The 18,377-nt window shown below is 45.3% G+C and overlaps 1 protein-coding gene across 1 annotated transcript in view; it reads left to right on the forward strand.

Moving 5' to 3' along the window:
• TES (testin LIM domain protein) overlaps positions 1–18,377 on the forward strand; it is a 42,839-nt gene that overhangs the window by 14,525 nt on the left and 9,937 nt on the right. Inside the window, 1 exon segment of the mRNA NM_001171041.1 lies at positions 11,529–11,614. Within this exon segment, the coding sequence (NP_001164512.1) occupies positions 11,529–11,614 (86 nt within the window).

Genomic DNA, 18,377 nt, shown 5'->3' on the forward strand with positions numbered 1-18,377 from the left:
GTTGTGTCCCTGTTTGCTTCTTTTGGCTGGCGGCCCTGACAACTGAAGACCTTAATTGATGATTCTATTCTGGAGCTGGCATTCTTTGGTCTTATATTGATAATTCTGTTTATTCAGGATGATTTAGCAAACAATATTTAACTCAGGGTCTTTCCAGGTCATGTCCTATGTTTAGACACTGGTGGTTAAGAACAGACACCTTGGACTTCATTTGACCTGGGGCAAGGTAACAACTCGATGCCCCAGTTTCTTCATCTGTGTGGAAACAGCAGACTCTGACGGGGTTGTTAGGAGAATACAATGAGACAGTACACACAGGACACTTAGAACCATGCCTGGAAACATAAGTGCTCAGTCTACATCAGCTGCAGCTCCTCACACAGCCCTTTTCAGAGTCTTAGTGAAAAGCAGTGGAAGTTCCTTGGGGGTAACGATGCTGTTAAAGATCTTTTGAGAATTAAAGTAATTTAAGTAAATCAAACTTTCCAGCATTGCTATAAATCTCACATACAATGCAATGGGGTTCCATTGATGTGCAAACAATCACAGTGTAGTAAAGAAGGACTCAATAATAGACTATGTAGCAAGACCCTTGGGAATCCAGAACTTCTTTGGGGAGAGGTCAAGAAAGGCATCAGAATAACTGCCGTTAGAATTAGGTCTGTTGGCCCAGTGGAGGGTAGGGTTGCGCAGCTGGAGAGGGGCCCAGAGACCCAGGCAGAGGGAAGACTGTGCTAACAGTCGAGAGTGGCAGGAGGGGAGAGGTGATGGCAAGATTCTAAGTACCTTCTCTGCCATGCTGGGAAAATGGAATTCACTGAACTCACTAAAAGCATCTAACAAGGGGAATTCATGATCAACTTTAGTTTTACTAAAATCATTTGAGGGACAATAATATGATGTCATTTTTTGTGTTCTCACCTGTTAGGAGACTGTGGTCCCCTCCTACTGACATGATGAGAGTTTGAATGTAATCACTGGAATAGGGGGATGGGTGGTGTTTTCAGAACATAGACAGCAGGGCTTGGAGCATAACAAGCAGGATCAGGGGGCCTCTGGGCCCTGCATGGGTCACCAGGTCAGGGGGTAATACTCTGTCTTCATCTTCCTCTCATGTATTTCAGTGAGTGATGGAAGTTTTTATTATTATGAATGAAGAAAAAGAAATTTAACAGTTTTGTTAGGAATGATTAATTATAGCTCTTAACCACAACAAATTATTTATATTCTTTTCTAAGAAAATTGGCAAACTATAAAAGTTGAAGAGAGCTTCTCTCCACACTTAAGTTTGGTTTTCTGTGTAAACTACCCTCTTGCAACTCCCCTCCCCCTTTGGGTAGTGCAAAAGATTGGGAAATGACACAAACTACAAATTTCAAACAATTTAGAATCTTTTGTTACAGATTAATCAAAAGATGTTGATGGGTGGGGTTTCTAAGAGAATTATGTGTGAGAGGAGTTTTTTAGAAACATAGTTCCCTTGTCCAAGATGTTCACCTGTGTCAGCAAGACCTAAAATACTTTTCAAAGGGGTTTTAAGAATATACATGCATGTGTGAGTGATAGATAAACGTACACATGAACACACACACACACACACACACACACAGACGCCCAGAGAGGAAGAATTGGTAAAGGTTATTTACAAAGTTCATGGCGGTTGCGAATGGTATAGCATTTAAGATACTGCTTTGGAGGCTTACAAACATACACACACATCCCATACTAGAGTGCATGGGTTTGAATGCTGGCTGGCTCCACTGCTGATTCCAGCTTCTCGCTTATGTGCACCCTGGGTGGCAGCAGAGGATGGCTCACGGAGTTGGATCTCTGCCACTCTTCTGATGAGTTTCCAGCTCCTAGTTTCAGCCTGGCCTACCTGGCTTTTGTGAACAGAATGTGAGTGAACAAGGAGATAGGAGAGCTCTCTCTCACCCAACCTCCTTCCCTTCCTGCTTGCCCTCCCCACAATTAAAAAAAATTATTGGAAAATGTGGAATTAAAAAATAAGTTTAACTTATTTGGGTCCAAAATATTCAGAGCCCATACATAATTTTTCATAGAAAATATATGTATTTTCCATGATCTTTTTGAAGACCCTGTAATAAGCATGAATTTTAAAAATGAACCAAAATAAATGTACCTTTCAATTCCATTTTACCACAGACTTTGAAGTATCTTCATATATTTCGTGTAATCTACCTTGGTCCACTTCATTCCAAAATGATTAAAGATGTCTTAACTACACTTACTTGTTTAGTAACCACATATGATTCCTTGCTCCAGAGGGAAATTTGGTTATAAGAACTGCTTGAATCAGATGATCTCATCCTGAATACTGCATAATATCTTCCAGACCCAAATTGTCTCAAACTCAACTCAGATCATGTTTGAAAAACCAGATGTTCCATATTCTTTTTTCCTTTTCTGTTAAAGTATCTGACATGCAATACCCTTTTCTGGGTCAGAGGGTCACCTGAAATGTTGCCAGCCTATCTGGTTGCTTGAAATGATGAATATGGAGAAATTGATTCCATTCCCATTTCTTCCTCTCAGATAAGCAAAAGGGGCAAAATAGGGGTGTTTGGAGGCACAAGTTATAGGAATATAAATTCAGTTTCAGGAGCCTGAAGTTAGGACATTTTAAAAGTCCTATTTGTCTGTTGCTGGTGTTGTGGTACAAATATTATACTCATTTTTTCTTTTTTTAAATTTACTTGACAGATAGAGTTAGTGAAAGAGAGACAGAGAGAAAGGTCTTCCTTCCATTGGTTCACCCCAAAATGGCCGCTACGCCGATCCAAAGCCAGGAGCCAGGTGCCTCCTCCTGGTCTCCCATGTGGGTACAGGAGCCCAAGCACTTGGGCCATCCTCCACTGCCCTCCCGGGCCACAGCAGAGAGCTGGACTGGAAGGGGGCAGCTGGGACTAGAACCCGGCGCCCATATGGGATACCGGCGCCACAGGCAGAGGATTAACCAAGTGAGCCTCGGCACCAGCCCCAAATATTATACTCATAGAATCATTCTTATTTTTCTGGGGAACCTTGATAGGTATTCTCAAAGCCTGACTGTAATTTCTCCGAATATAGTCAATCCAAAGGACCTGTTTTCTTGGACGCTGAAGAAGAAAAATTAATCTGTCATATCCTTGTATTGATGCTGGCCAGAAAGTGTTACTAAAATTACATGGAGGAGACAGCTTTGGGACTTGTGAGCTTATAAAAAACATGTGTTTTTAGGCACCAAGTGTTGACTCTTGAGGGAATACCAGATCATATTTGCAGTTGAAATAATTACTTGCACAGAAGTAAGGTTCATCTCTCATTACTTGTCTTTTGTTTCCTGTGCATACTTTATATATTCTTCCTCCAAATGAATTCCAAATGATTCTAACTTATACGTTTTTCCAATAATTACTTTCTATATTAATTAAACTTTGAGCAGGTGACTATATGAAATAATAGCTAAACTAAGATCAAATGAATCTGACACCTGATTTGCAACCACAGTTTTAGATTAGAAATTATCTTGGGGGTTGAGCTAGTTCATTTCCTGCATTATCTAGCTGGAGCCCAGAGAAGACTGACTTCTGAAATCACTGGATTCATGGTGGCATTCTGGGACCAGATCACAGTGTCCTTGACTCTCCTTTATGACCCATCTACCTTTTCACAGTTCTCTGTTTTGTTAGTTCTCCTGGAGCTCTGAGTGTGTGATTTTTGCTCATCACAGCAGCGTTACATACAAGCACATGCATCCTGTGTGTGTTTTCGTCCGAGGATCTGGATTTCCCTTTCTAAACAATTTGCCATTTGCTTTTACTGGGGAGTTGCTACCACTTTCCGGGCTCCCCTTCTCCACCTGTCCCTGCGAGAACCCTAGATCCACAGAACACTCTCCTTCTCATTCCTCCCCAAGATTGCATGAGCCCAGACACCCAGATGGAAAGTGGCCGACAAGACATGGATGTCCAAGTGCGATAGCTGTGACTCCGGAGGAAAGAAGAGGGACCAAAGCAGAGCGCATGCTCTGTGCTGAACGTAGACAATGGACGAGGTCTTGGGAGGAGAGTTCTGGATCCTGGACATGAGGGAGTCCTGAACACAAAGTGTGGGGAGCAATCCGGACTAGACTGAGTTACTGGAATTAAGACTTATTCTATGCATCTGCTCTCCCACAATATGGCGCTGGGAGAGAAGTAAACAGCTTCCGCACAGCTGCCTCCAGTTCAACTGATAAACTGTAGGACTTGCTCCTGATTGGAGGAGAGCAGCGTACTCGGCGTGTGGGCAGCCGAGTTGGGATTGGCAGAGAAGGACTATAAAGGAGGAGAGAAACGGCATGCACCAGGAACATCTAAGGGAACATCTAAGGGGAACATCTATCTGAAAGAACACCTGTGCAGCCCCCAAGAGAGCCGGCCGGCGGTGTGCTGCTCCCCTGCGGAAGTGGGGAATGCGGCCAGGGGGAACTGCCCTTCCACGGAGGTGGAAGGGTCGGTAGCCAACCCGGGAAGAACCAGCAGCAAACCCGGGGAGGGTCGAGCAGACGAAAGAACAGCGCAGGGTCCTGTGTCGTTCCTCCACGAAGAGGGGGAGCGACATAATGGTGCCGTGACTCGGATATGAAGCCTAGGCAGGGTTCAGTGTCACTCCTCCACGAAGAGGGGGAGCGACATAATGGTGCCGTGACTCGGATAGGAAACCTAGGACGGATAGGAAACTTAGGAGGGAAGAAACGGGAAGAAGCAGGAAAATACCGGAGAGAGAGACTAGCGAAGAGCCTAGGGGAAAGCCGGACGAGAAAGGTGCCGGAAGAAGCTATTGAAAGCCTAGGCATAGACTTGGATACGGACTGTGGGAAAGAAGTTAGGATTGAAAGCGAAAGTGAAAGCTTTCATAGACTCGGATGCGGACTATGGCGGGGAAGCTAGGAGATTGAAAGCGAAAGTGAAACCTGGAGGAGGCTTGGACTCGGATACGGACTGTGGGGAGTAGCCAGGAGAAATGAGAGGAATATTGTCGGAAGAAAACTTAAGGAAACATACCGGGTAGAGAAAAATGTTAGGGAGGATGAAGCCGCGAGTGCAGGCCGAGGCGGAGATATAAGCCACCTTGGAATTCTTCAAGTCACCCCGGGGAGCAAGAGGCGAAGATCTGGAACCAGAGGCAGAGACGTGGGCCGCCAGGTTGAAATTCGCCAGGTTAGTCCGGGGAACTTGGACTGAATGCCGGTGGTGGCGGAAACATTCGCGGAAGCCGCCGCGTGCAGAGAGAGCACGGGGCGTGAATAGATAGGGAATGCGGGGCTGGCGCGAGGCCGTGGTTCAGACGCGAAGGGGCATGGAGACCGCGGAGTGTGCGCGCGAAGCCGAGCCGCGCAGAGCCGGGAGCCCGCCGGCGGGGCGAGGCGCCGGGAAGCCGTGCAGAGCCGTGAAGCTGCCGCGGGGCGAGGTGCCGAGAAGCAGCCTCGGGGCGAGCGCCGCCGGGAAGCCGCGGGGATAAGAGAGACAGAAGTTTAGAAGTAAAATGAGAGAAATAGGAATGCTGGAAGATAGAAGTAAAATAGGAGAAATAGGAATGCCCGGAGATAGAGAAATAGAGAAATAGAAAGGCCTCCCCTCAACATGGCAATGAGAAAGCTTGGATTCGGTCTGCCTGATTAAGTGAGGCGATGAGCACCTGCGGGCGGCTAGCAGCTTATGCGCCGCAGGTCACCGAAGACAGGCACGAATTAACATCAGTAAGGCCTCCCCACAATACAGCAATTAGGAGGCTTGGATTCGGTCTGCCTGATTAAGGCGGTAAGCACCAGCAAGCAGCTCGACCAGAGCATGCGCTGCAGGGCACCGAATACAGGCACGCATCAGCGCCTAAAAACCTCCTCACAACATGGCGAAGAGAGGACCCGGATTCGGTTTGCCTGATTGATAGGACTTGTAAGAACCTGTGGCAACTCTAGCAAGCAGAGCAGAGTGTGTGCCACGGGGCACCGAAGACAGGCGCGTATCAACGCAAAAAAATAAAAAGAAAGGGGGATCTGTGGGGAGCAATCCGGACTAGACTGAGTTACTAGAATTAAGACTTATTCTATGCATCTGCTCTCCCACAATATGGCGCTGGGAGAGAAGTAAACAGCTTCTGCACAGCTGCCTCCAGTTCAACCAATAAACTGTAGGACTTGCTCCTGATTGGAGGAGAGCAGCGTACTCGGCGTGTGGGCAGCCGAGTTGGGATTGGCAGAGAAGGACTATAAAGGAGGAGAGAAACGGCATGCACCAGGAACATCTAAAGGAACATCTAAGGGGAACATCTATCTGAAAGAACACCTGTGCAGCCCCCAAGAGAGCCGGCCGGCGGTGTGCTGCTCCCCTGCGGAAGTGGGGAATGCGGCCAGGGGGAACTGCCCTTCCACGGAGGTGGAAGGGTCGGTAGCCAACCCGGGAAGAACCAGCAGCAAACCCGGGGAGGGCCGAGCAGACGAAAGAACAGCGCAGGGTCCTGTGTCGTTCCTCCACGAAGAGGGGGAGCGACAACAAAGTGAAGGAGAGAGAGGAATTGGCAGAGCTCCTGGGACACATGCCGTTCTGGCACCCTGACTGGAACTGTAAAGATTGGGGAGCCCCAGCTCCTGGGACCCTGCCCCACAGGGTCTGGGGATAGGCCTTGTGACACTGCCTGGGGCAGTCCTGGCCCTGAAACTCCTCTTCCTACCTGGTAGCATCAGAATGTTTTCCTCCATCTGAGCTGTGTTTGACATGTGAAGGGACGAATAGCCAATGGCTAGATGGCTCAGCAGGGATGGGAACAGAAGCAGAGAAACTGGCCTCACACTTAAAGAAGTGTGTCTGCTACCGTTCAATCTCAGAATATAAATTGGATTTGGTAACTGCATTCCAGAGTCTGATTCAGTCTGGAACCAGGCACATCCACTAACAGGGACTCGCTTGTTTGAGTGGTATTTGCTTTTCTGTCCTAACAGAGGTTGGTCAGAAGGTGAGAGTATGGGAGTTCCCGCCCAATCATGGGGCATCCTTTAGAGACCCTCAGTGCTGGCTGTCAGTGAGGTTTAAGTTGAGTGGCTATAAAACAGTTTCTCGTCTTGAAATCCCCCTGGGAAAGCAAGTTCATTGTCTGAAATTTTCTCTAAATGTTTTAGCTGCTCATGGTGGTTTTGAAAAGTGGGTGCCTTCGGGTTTGTGTTTAGTCTGTGTGCTTGTTTTGAATTACGACTGCTTCTGAGGAACTGTAGTCGGAGAGTGTGGCATGTTGCCCTGCCCTTGCCCTCATTCCTCTCCCTCTCTCCCTCTCTCCCCTCTCCCCTCTCTCCCTCTCTCTCCCTCTCTCCCCTCTCTCCCCTCTCTCCCCTCTCTCCCCTCTCTCCCCCTCTCCCTCTCCTCTCTTCCTCTCTCCCTCTCCTGTCTCCCTCTCTCCCTCTCTCCCCTCTCCCTCTCTCCCTCTCCTCTCCCTCTCTCCCTCTCTCCCTCTCCTCTCCCTCTCTCCCTCTCCTCTCTCCCCTCTCCCTCTCTCCCCTCTCTCCCCTCTCTCCCCTCTCTCCCCCTCTCCCTCTCCTCTCTTCCTCTCTCCCTCTCCTGTCTCCCTCTCTCCCTCTCTCCCCTCTCCCTCTCTCCCTCTCCTCTCCCTCTCTCCCTCTCTCCCTCTCCTCTCCCTCTCTCCCTCTCCTCTCTCCCCTCTCCCTCTCTCCCCTCTCTCCCTCTCCTCTCTCCCCTCTCCCTCTCTCCCCTCTCTCCCTCTCCTATCCCTCTCTCCCCTCTCCTCTCTCCCTCTCCTCTCCCCTCTCTCCCTTTCCTCTACCCTCTCTCCCTCTCTCCGTTTCTCCCCTCTCCCTCTCTCCCCTCTCTCCCTCTCCTATCCCTCTCTCCCTCTCTCCTTCTCTCCCTCTCTCCCCTCTCTCCCTTTCCTCTACCCTCTCTCCCTCTCTCCGTCTCTCCCCTCTCCCTCTCTCCCCTCTCTCCCTCTCCTATCCCTCTCTCCCTCTCCTTCTCTCCCTCTCTCCCCTCTCTCCCTCCCCTCTCTCCCTCTCCTCTCTCCTCTCTCCTCTCTCCTCTCTCCCTCTCTCCCTCTCTCCCTCTCTCCTTCTCCGTTATCCTTGTGTTCTGTCTGATGTTTCAAAGTCCCCTCACTCCGTATGTCCCAGCATGTGGGCAAATGAGCGCAGACATGTTTGGAAAGGGGGGCAGGGAGCCTTCTCTCCAGGAAGACCCAGACCCTGCTGGAGAGAGCTTGTATGCGAGTGAAGCCCGTATGGAGGATGGCAGGACTTGAGTGTTGAACCCGAAGCAGTGCTTTCTGGGCATTCCAGGGCAGCCTGCAGAGCCACGGTGGGACTGTTTCCCGCGGCTTGGCTGGCAGAGCTTGCTCCCAGCTCTCTCCTCAGCACACATGTAGCTTGCTTCTAGCGTTTCCTCCCTGCTGGTCTCATCTAATCTGTGAGGCTGTCTTCTCCTCTGTTGAACCTGGTGGCCCAAGACATGATATTGAACACTTCAGGAGGTTTTCTGTCTTCCTACGGAAGAGGAACAAAATAAAATTGCCTGCTTCGAGGCTGGCCCTGTGGCCCTCCCAGTGCTCCAAGATGACTGTGGCTCTTCCCTCTTGCTCTGTGCCCCTGGCCTTTGCATGTGCTGTGCTTTCTGCCTTGAATGCATTTCCCTTTCTTCTTGGCCGAGTTGGAAGCTGCTTGTTCTTTCAATATCAATTCAAGCAGCCCTTGTCCAAGAAAGCCTTCCCACCCTCTCCGATTCAGATCTCCCCTTCATGAAGTCATCTGCCATAGAGATGTTGTCAGAGGGTTTGTGGATGTGCCATCCTTTCTCTTGGGCAGAGACGAGCTGCTGCTTCTCTTTGGGAGGCCGTTGACACTGTGCAGGATGGTGGCGCAGGAGCCACACACAGCAGAGTTTGGGTCCAGTTTGCCATTGACTTGCAAGCAGGAGCAGAGCATCTCTGTTCTCTGGATTTGAGTTTCCTGACCCCTTAATGCCACTTACACAAAGCAGTGGCTCATCCTGCCCAGACTGTGTGGGGTGCTTTAAGAGAGCAGATATTCCTGAAGTCACCAGTTCTGATCACTCTGCTAACTGTTTCAAGAAGATCAATAAGAATAGGAAAGAACTTGCTCCTTTGCAGGGTTTACTTTTTAAGTCAGTGGTGAGATCCGCGGAGGAATGGCTGGAAAACCTCTGCTGATTAATGAGGTTCTGGTTATGTTGGCTGAACTTTCAGGTCGCACTCAGAAACAGAGAAGGAGGTGGTGTTGTGTCAGTGTGTCTGCAGCCTTTTTAAGCCCAGCATTGCCCAGACAAGGTGATCCAGATTCAAAAGCAAGAATTTGCTTAGATGGCCATTTAAAAGATAGTTGGAAGCACACTTAGGTAGAAGTAGTATCAAAGCCAGTAGTCAATGTTAGGATTGTATACACACACATAGTTCATGTCTGTGTGCATGCAAGTTCTGCATCATGAGATAAACATATGTATTGCTGTGAATCACATGTGAGATGGTTTAAAAGCAACTGATTAAAGCTTAGTGATATGACTCAGCCTTAATAACCCTATCTGACTTGTCATGCGGGGTCAAAGCTGAGCAGGACTTATGTGGACTATAGTGTAGAACCAGTGCATACAGCAGGTGGATTCAGGCCCATTAAGCCCCTGGAATGGAAAGCTAGAAGCCATTGCAAGCGAATACCTTCTTGCAGATTCACTGAACAGATAGGACTCTTAATGATGGTCTTTACTGAAGACAAGAAAACTCAAATAAGCAATTCCTGTCTGTGTTTTAATTAATTTTATTTTTGTACTATGACCCTCAGTGACAAGGAAACAATTTGATCTCTGGAAAGAAAAAAAAAAGTTTAGTGTTGATGATAAACATATAATTTAGAGAATTTCAGCTCCGTTGAAAATTGGTCATTGTAAAAGTAATGAGGCTTAATGAGTTAATGCTGTGTTGATTTTTACACTTCGGAGACTATACCTGAGATGGGCTGACTTGAAAATACCGTGGGTTCTCCTCCATAGCTGGGAACTCCTAGTGTGGACCTGCCCTGGGTTACATCAGAGGATGTGGCCCCTTCAGAAAAGAGAAGGGCTTCGCTTCAACCCTAGGGCCTGCCAGACTGCTCTTTCAAGGAACAGGTTACAATGTGTTTTGTTTTGTTTGCTTTTTAATATTTAATTTTATTTATTTGAGAGTTACAGAGGGAGACAGAGAGAAAGGTCTTCCATCCACTGGTTCACTCTCCAAATGGCCTCAATGGCCGTAGCTGAGCTGATGCAAAGCAGGAGTCAGGAGCTTTTTCTGGGTCTCCTACATGGGTTCAGAGGGCCAAGGACTTGGGCCATCTTCCACTGCTTTCCCAGGCCATAGCAGACAGCTGGATCAGAAGAGGAACAGCTGGGACACAAACCAGTGCCCATATGGGATGCTGGCGCTGCAGGCAGAGGCTTAGTCTACTGTGCCACAGCACACAATGTGGTTTTGATAGCGCAGTGACAAACATGACTTGGAAAAGTTACTGCAGGGGCTGTGGAAAAGGAGCTGTTCGTCCAGCTTGAACTTCCACTGCAGGCGCTAGTGGATAACTAATTTGTCCATCCCTCATGTGATATTTAAGATGTGGTATAACCTGGTCACTGGTGATTTGCTGATGTCCGGATGCCAAGGCAGTTGTACTTTTCCACTACAGTCTAAGCTGTTGGGTAAAGTACATGGCCGTCTTGTCAGTTCCCTGCATCTGACCCCTCCCCTCCTGCTTGTTAGGACATGGCTCAGAAAGTTACTAAGGCCCAGACTTGCTTTCTAAGCTTTCCCTGGGTACTTCTTTTTTTTTTTTTTTTTTTTTTAAGATTTTATTTTTATTTATTTGAAAGACAGAGTTACAGAGAAAGATATACACAGAGGGAGGGTCTTCCATCTGAAGGTTCAATCCCCAGGTGGCCACAACGGTTGGAGCTGCGCTGATCCGAAGCCAGGAGCCTGCAGTACCCTCCGGGTCTCCTACGTGGGTGCAGGGGCCCAAGCACTTGGGCCATCTTTCCCAGGCCATAGCAGAGAGCCAGATCAGAAGAGGAGCAGCTGGGACTAGAACCGGCACCCATGTGGGCTACCGGCACCTCAGACCAGGGCGTTAACTGGCTGTGCCACAGCGATGGCCCCATGCCTGGGTGCTTCTTTGTCCATTGTGTCCAGGACATGTAGTGGCCAGAAATTCATGACTTTTTGCGACTTAACAGTGTTTTCAGTCTTCTGTATGTTCAGTTGTACTCTGATGCTTTGCTTGTCATAATACGAAACAAGAACAATATAAAGTATGTTATGTATGAACTTGGAGCTGCCATTTACATACTTGGGTGTCTTCATGGATTAAACAATGTGATCCTCATGAAGGATTTGTTTGAAAGTTATATCAACAGGAGTGGCAAGTGGAATTAAAAATGCAATTTATTGAATTTTTTAGATTTTTAAAAAACAATAATAGATCCATGTTATTTTTTCTTTGACAGATGGGCTTAGGTCACGAGCAAGGATTTGGAGCACCCTGTTTAAAATGCAAAGAAAAATGTGAAGGATTTGAACTGCACTTCTGGAGGTAATGTTTTGAAAACTAACAACATTAGTTATGTATACTCTGGCAGTGCTTCCTCAGCAAGGGCCTCTCACAGTTGCTCAGGTATGGTTTTAGTATATAGTCTGTCATTTCCTTTTCTAAGAAATGAATAAAAAAGTAAAACTGGAGTTCTTTATATCATTAAGTTGGAATGAATGGGCCATAATAACTGTATTTAGAGTTTTTGGGTTTACTTGCTGACTTTGAGATTTGCTGTGAGTCTAGAATACTGCAGATGTCTTTCCTGAATGGCAAATAAGGTACTGAGGGGATCCTCTGGGACAGTGTATTGATTATCATTCTCAGCAGTTGATAACTTCTCACATCTTGGTCCTGTGTTTGCAATAAACAGTAAGTTTTAGTGCTAAATTGAACACTCAAATCCAAGTTGTCAGGAAATGAAGTTGAATTTATGTTTCTTTAAAATTTTTAGCTGTAAATTTACTACTGAAAAACTTAGAAGCCTTAGATTTTTGTTTTAAGAAGAAACGGTGGCCAGCACCGCGGCTCACTAGGCTAATCCTCCGCCTTGCAGCGCCGGCACACCGGGTTCTAGTCCCGGTCGGGGCACCGGATTCTGTCCCGGTTGCCCCTCTTCCAGGCCAGCTCTCTGCTGTGGCCAGGGAGTGCAGTGGAGGATGGCCCAAGTGCTTGGGCCCTGCACCTCATGGGAGACCAGGATAAGCACCTGACTCCTGCTTTCGGATCAGCGCAATGCACTGGCCACAGCGCGCCGGCCGCGGCGGCCATTGGAGGGTGAACCAACGGCAAAGGAAGACCTTTCTCCCACTGTCCACTCTGCCTGTCAAAAAAAAAGAAAAAAGAAAAAGAAATGGTTTTTTGGCTTGAATGAAGTACAGCTATTAGTAGGTCAAAAAAGTGAATTTTTTACAGGTCATGTTTGTATGTTTTCTAAAGTAATATTATGTACCACACAAATCTGAAAACCAGTATTTGTTCTTAATCAATAGCTATGAAGACCTTAATGGTTATTCAAAAGTCTGCCCAGTGTTAGAATCAGTATATTATTTTTAGGATTAAAAAAAAAGGTGGTGGTGATCCAATACTGGGACGAGAGCTGCCCTGTGACAGTGTCCTACAGGTTTCCACAAGAAACGAACAAGTGGAGGCATCAGGCGTGCAGCTGTGCACAGCAGAAATTAAAGGAGAATGTAAACCAATACAAACTTCTATATTTGGCTCTTCTTAAAGCTAGCTATTCAGTTTGACTTCAGAGATAGAGACAATTGTTTTAAATAATGAAGGCAACAGAAATAATGATAAGTTCTTTATTTTTAGGGAGCTAAAATTTTTCCCTTTTCTTGGAATTTTTTAATTGCAGGACATGTGTAGATGTTTCTCGTGCTACTTTTTCAAGGGTCATTCCAGCTAGTTAGGCAAATTGCCTGTCATGTCCTAACAAGATAAAAGTCATTAAACACAAAATGGTTTTCAGTCTCTGAACTCCTAATATGAGCAGAGTGCTCTTGAACCTCCCACTCCGCTCTGCAGAGGGCTCCAGTGCCCTCTGCTGGCCATAGTGTTTACCTTACGCTTTTCAACTGATCTTTTAAACTCAGCTATGCAACTCTGCCAAAAACTGCGAATAAACTGATTTTAAAGCTCATTCCTAAGATGTTTCACCTTTCCTCTAAAGCAAAGAGCTAGTTTATAGTGATTTTTGTTTGGCATATATTGTTTTTCTAATATATATCACTCTAATCTGATAATTTTCAGATGAAAATGGATTAGACAGAGCAGATCTCCATGTTATGAAAATTACTTTTTTTTAGTTTTATTAAACAGATTCCTTGCATCAACTGGCTGTAGCCTGAGAATCTAAGAGCCTAAGAGACGAGGGCTCTGGATACAGCCTGCACTCTGGCTGGGGTTGGTACAGTCTGTGCAGAGGGTGTTTTTTAGTGGAGCCCTCATCCTCTTGGCATGAGTTCAGATCCTTTTGTCCCTTGGAACACAGTAATTCCTTAACTATTCACCGTAACTGGTAGAAGACCAGAGGCAAGGGCCTTTGACCTCCAGAGGCAGGCATTTTTCAGTATGGTCTTTAAGTGAAATATTCTAGCACATCGTCCTGAGTGTAAGGAAGATTGTCCATGTCTAGTATAAGGCCACAGAATGTGGCAGAGGAGGGCCTGGGGTCCCGCTCAGCCTCCTTCTCCTTGGTACTTCTTCTTGCTTGGTACACTGACTTCCAAGAGCGTTTGAGTTTCACAGGCACGTGTTGAAATCACAATTAGATTATTCTCCATCTCTATTCCAGTCTGTCTTTCCACATAACCATAAGGATGGGCTCTTGCACATGGCTGCTGTGATGTACTCCCTGGTAACCTAAGGATCCTCAGTGCTTCCCCAGAGGGTTTAATCGTTTACACAGAGCCGTTGGTCTCTGCCGTTAAACCCCAGCATCTGGGCTCAGCTTGCTTTTCCAGCCTCTCTCGCTTCCCTTCACAGTGTCCTGTGCACTATCTGCTTGCCACGCGTGCTATTCCTGACGTTCTGTGCCTTGTTGTGTGTATTCCCTGCCCGCCACTCCCAGGAAACAAGAACTCTCAGCTCAGGCCTGAACTCAGAAGTCTTCCCTACTCCTCATACTGGTCTGCTCATCTGTCCTCACAAAACACCATAGACTGGGGGCTTAAACAGAGATTGATTTTCCCACGATTCTGGAGGCGGGGAACCGTAAGATCAGGTGCTAGCACCATAGGGTTCTGGGGAGGCCTCTCTTCCTAGCTTGTGGACAACTGTCTTCTCCCCGTGTGCTCATTTAGCCTTTCCTGTTTCCTTGCTGGACGTCCACTGGGGACTGCTCTCAGCTTCTAGAAACCACTCGCATTCCTTCACTTAACAGCCACCTCCATCTCAGAGCCAACAACGGTGCACCTCAGATCTCTCTGACTTCCTCTATTTTCTGCCAGCCAGAGAAAATACATTGCTTTTTAAGGGACTCAGATGATTAGATTAGGCAAGCTGATAATTTCCCATTCGGCCTGTACAGTACAGTCATGGGAGAAACACGAGGGAGAGGATCTTAAGGGCCATCTTACAATTCTACTTATCCCAGAACTTTATGTACCCAATACCCTTAATCCTCCCAACACTCAACCCATTTTGTATATGAGAGGTCAAAGACTGGGCAGAGTTAAATAATTCCCAGAGTCATGGCTTATGAATGGCAGGAGCTTAAGTTGAATTCAAAGCTTGGTGGCACTTTCCTAACCACCCAGCATTCTGCCTGGCAGATTAGAAAGTAGAAAGCATGTTTTTCTTTCTCACAACTAATGAGCTTGTAACTGCACCACACCGTCTAAGTGGTGATGGTTGTTGTTGTTGATGTCCTCGAGTTCAGTGGGGTTCTTTAACTGTCAGCTCTCCCCTTCCTGAGTATGCCAGTGATTGTAAGACTAGAGGAAGGAAGCTGGTGCCTCCGAGATAAAATCTTATCTCCTCGATGCACTATCAAGCAATATTTAGAGATAACACTCTAGTATTTGTGAAATAAAGATATGCCATAAACCCAAGATTTCTAGACGTTTATAACCCAGCTCATATTCAATGCATGGTAATATCCATAGATCACTTATCACATAAGTGACAGAAGTATCGTTTTGCCTTCACTTTATTAAATCCTCCTAATAAAACAGTTGGATTTTTATAGAAATTGTGTTGCTTAATTTTAGCAGATATCTCCTCAAGGTTCTTGATTGGTTTAGAGCTGGCTGAAAACTAAGAATTCCCCACCATAAATGGATTAATAGTTGCATTGAATTCTACAACAGAGGCCCTCACTCAAGTCCATATATGTATATCCCTGTTATAAAAGGGCAGCCTCCAGCCCTTTTAAATTATGGTTTGTAGCAGTGCCATGGCCATGCCTTTAAATCACTACAAATGCTGGCAGCATGTCAGAGAACTCCAGTTCCTGCTACTCGCCTTGGAAAAATGGTAATTTTTATGAATAGTTATATAAAAACATTTCTCTTTTGGGAAGATGAAGGCTAATTCCTCAACTGCTTTCAAATGTGAATCTCTGGATTTTTCTAAGGCCGCAGTTTCTCTCTCTGCCTCTCCTCCTTCTGTCCCAAGCCCCAAGAACCTCGAAATTGTAATGTCAAGGTTGAGTGTAGAGCTTTGGTTTGTCATGCCTCAGTGTTTTGTTTATATATGTGTTAGGCACTAAATTTATTATACAAATAACATTTTAGCACAAATAACCATCATCCCCAAAAGGAAGGATGGAAGCACCAAAGTGCTTCCATCTTTGCATCTTTTTAAAAACTCATAAAAGAGACTGTTTGAACTAACTTCATTCTCATCCCCCTCCCTCTAGATCAGCAACTTTTATTAGTATCCTGTGGAGACTCTGGGGAGAGCTGCTGTCTAGGACAGTTTGCAAATTTTGAGATGTAGCATCTGTGCCAAGTTTGGGAGCTGATTTATATACTCCTGAAAAACTGCAGTCAAACAGTTGTAGCTCTAATAAATGTAGTAAACATAAACCAGTATAGCCTACATATTTCATCACAAGTTGGTTAGGAATCATCTGAGAAATGGTAGCACACAAACCTTGCTCACTAATACAGAGTTTGTTTCTGTTTTTTTTGTTTGTTTGTTTCTGGTTTTTTTCTTCTAAGATTTATGTATTTATTTGAAAGAGCAACAGAGAGAGAGGGAGAGACAGAGAGATAGGTTTTCCACTAGTTCATTCTTTTTTTTTTTTTGACAGGCAGAGTGGACAGTGAGAGAGACAGAGAGAAAGTCTTCCTTTTGCCGTTGGTTCACCTCTCTGCTGTGGCCCCGGAAGGCAGTGGAGGATGGCCCAAGTGCTTGGGCCCTGCACCCTCATGGGAGACCAGGAGGAAGCACCTGGCTCCTGGCTTCGGATCGGCGCATTGTGCCAGCTGTAGCAGCCATTTGGGGGGTGAACCAAGGGAAGGAAGACCTTTCACTCTGTATCTCTCTCTCACTGTCTAACTCTGCCTGTCAAAAAGAAAAAAAAAATATATGGCAACATTCCACTTCTTCTCATGTCTACTTTTGGATACTAAGATAACATTCTTTTCTTCCCCAATTTCTCAACAAGGTTTTCTTTTTAATAAATTTGTGAAATAGCTTCCAAACAACTCTAAGCATTCATTAAAGGTATTTCTAAGAATAAAATTTTCCAATTTAAATATGAGGGAATCAAATGTATGACATTACAACCTGAAACCACAGAAAAAAAATATTTATTTTTTGAACGTTATATTTTTTCTTGAGATGGCTTATTTTTAATTTACCTTATTGTCAGAGGCTTTTTGCTGCACTAACCAAAGAGCTCAGCAAAGACCCTAGTTCAGCAAGGAAATAGGCAAGGGCTATATATAGTAACCAAAGGAAAAGATGTTTTACTTCACTCATAAAAATGTTTAAAAATAGTCCACAAATCATCAAAACTATAGGAGTATATAGTTCTGAACATTTGTTTGCAAACATTTAAAGCAAAATTTGACCAAACACTGCAGCAAGACTGATACACACAGGCATTTCTCTGTTTTTGATTTTTTTTAAATTTAGCTCCCACATATAAGGGAGAACATACAGTATTTGTTTGTCTGTGTCTGGCCTATTTCCCTCAACATGAAGTCCTTCAGTTCCAACCATTTTTCTGCAAATGATAGAATTAAATTCTATTTTTTATTGCCGATTACTATTCCAAAAAGTTTTTTTTTTTTTTAACTAGGTGATTGGTAAATAGTACACTTTTCCACAATGGACGGCTCTTGATGCTTAGTCCTGGTTTTGTAGGGGTTTCCGTCTGGCGTAGTGAATTGTAGCTGGCCCTTATCCTTGTGGAAATGCAGCCGTGGGGTTAGGGGTCTGGAAGGAAAGTAGTCTCCCCCCAGCTTCAGTGGTGACAGCTCAACCAAAAGCACCATGTCAGTCTTCCTGAGCCTCCTTACCAAGGCGAGTCCCCACAGCTCACCATCTTGGAGGGAGGAGGCAGATGAGGCTTACGCTATAGCCATGATTTTAAAATTTTAATGAATCAATCATAGACTTTCCCTACTTGAAAAAAAAAAAAGATAATCGAGCATAGTAGGACATTTTTAGTTACAATCCACCTAGACTCATATGAGGCTTCTTAAGAAGGTTTGTGAGAAATGTATATTATGATAAAACTACGCATGGATATCAAGCTTTTTTGCACTTGAACTCCTTTTAATTCAATTTTCCATTATCTTTTGGAAGTGTCCACAAATATATTCTCTTACTATTCCCACCTCTCTCCCCACACAAACACCTCTCTTATTTATTTAAGAGTGGAACTATATGATCAGAGCTTCAAAAAGTTTGTGGAAAAGTGAAATTAAAAGTAAAGTTTATTTTGGTACAAAAGAATTGAGATTCATGCATTTTCTGTGAACTTTTCAAAGAGCCCTCACATATCCTGTTATGTACCTGAATCCTTTTCTTATCTCATACCCCAAATCTGTTTCTTTAAAAAATTAACATTCCTTCTCTCAACTCACTAGTACCAAAGAAACAGATTTCTTTTTTGATAGACCACGCTTACATCAAATCCATCACAAAGTTTAGTCAGTTGAACATTCAAGCAGATCTCAAATGTGCTCTTTTCCTTTCATCTCTGCTGTCAAATACTTTAGTCCCAGACAGAACACATCTTAGCCTGGACCACAGAAGCAACATCCATGGTGTAAGTTCTACTTGTGTGCAGCAGCCATCA

The sequence above is a fragment of the Oryctolagus cuniculus genome, chromosome 3, assembly GCF_051225735.1.
Source record: "Oryctolagus cuniculus isolate XC-2025 breed Fujian yellow rabbit chromosome 3, ASM5122573v1, whole genome shotgun sequence".
In the NCBI taxonomy this organism is placed as follows: Eukaryota; Metazoa; Chordata; class Mammalia; order Lagomorpha; family Leporidae; genus Oryctolagus; species Oryctolagus cuniculus.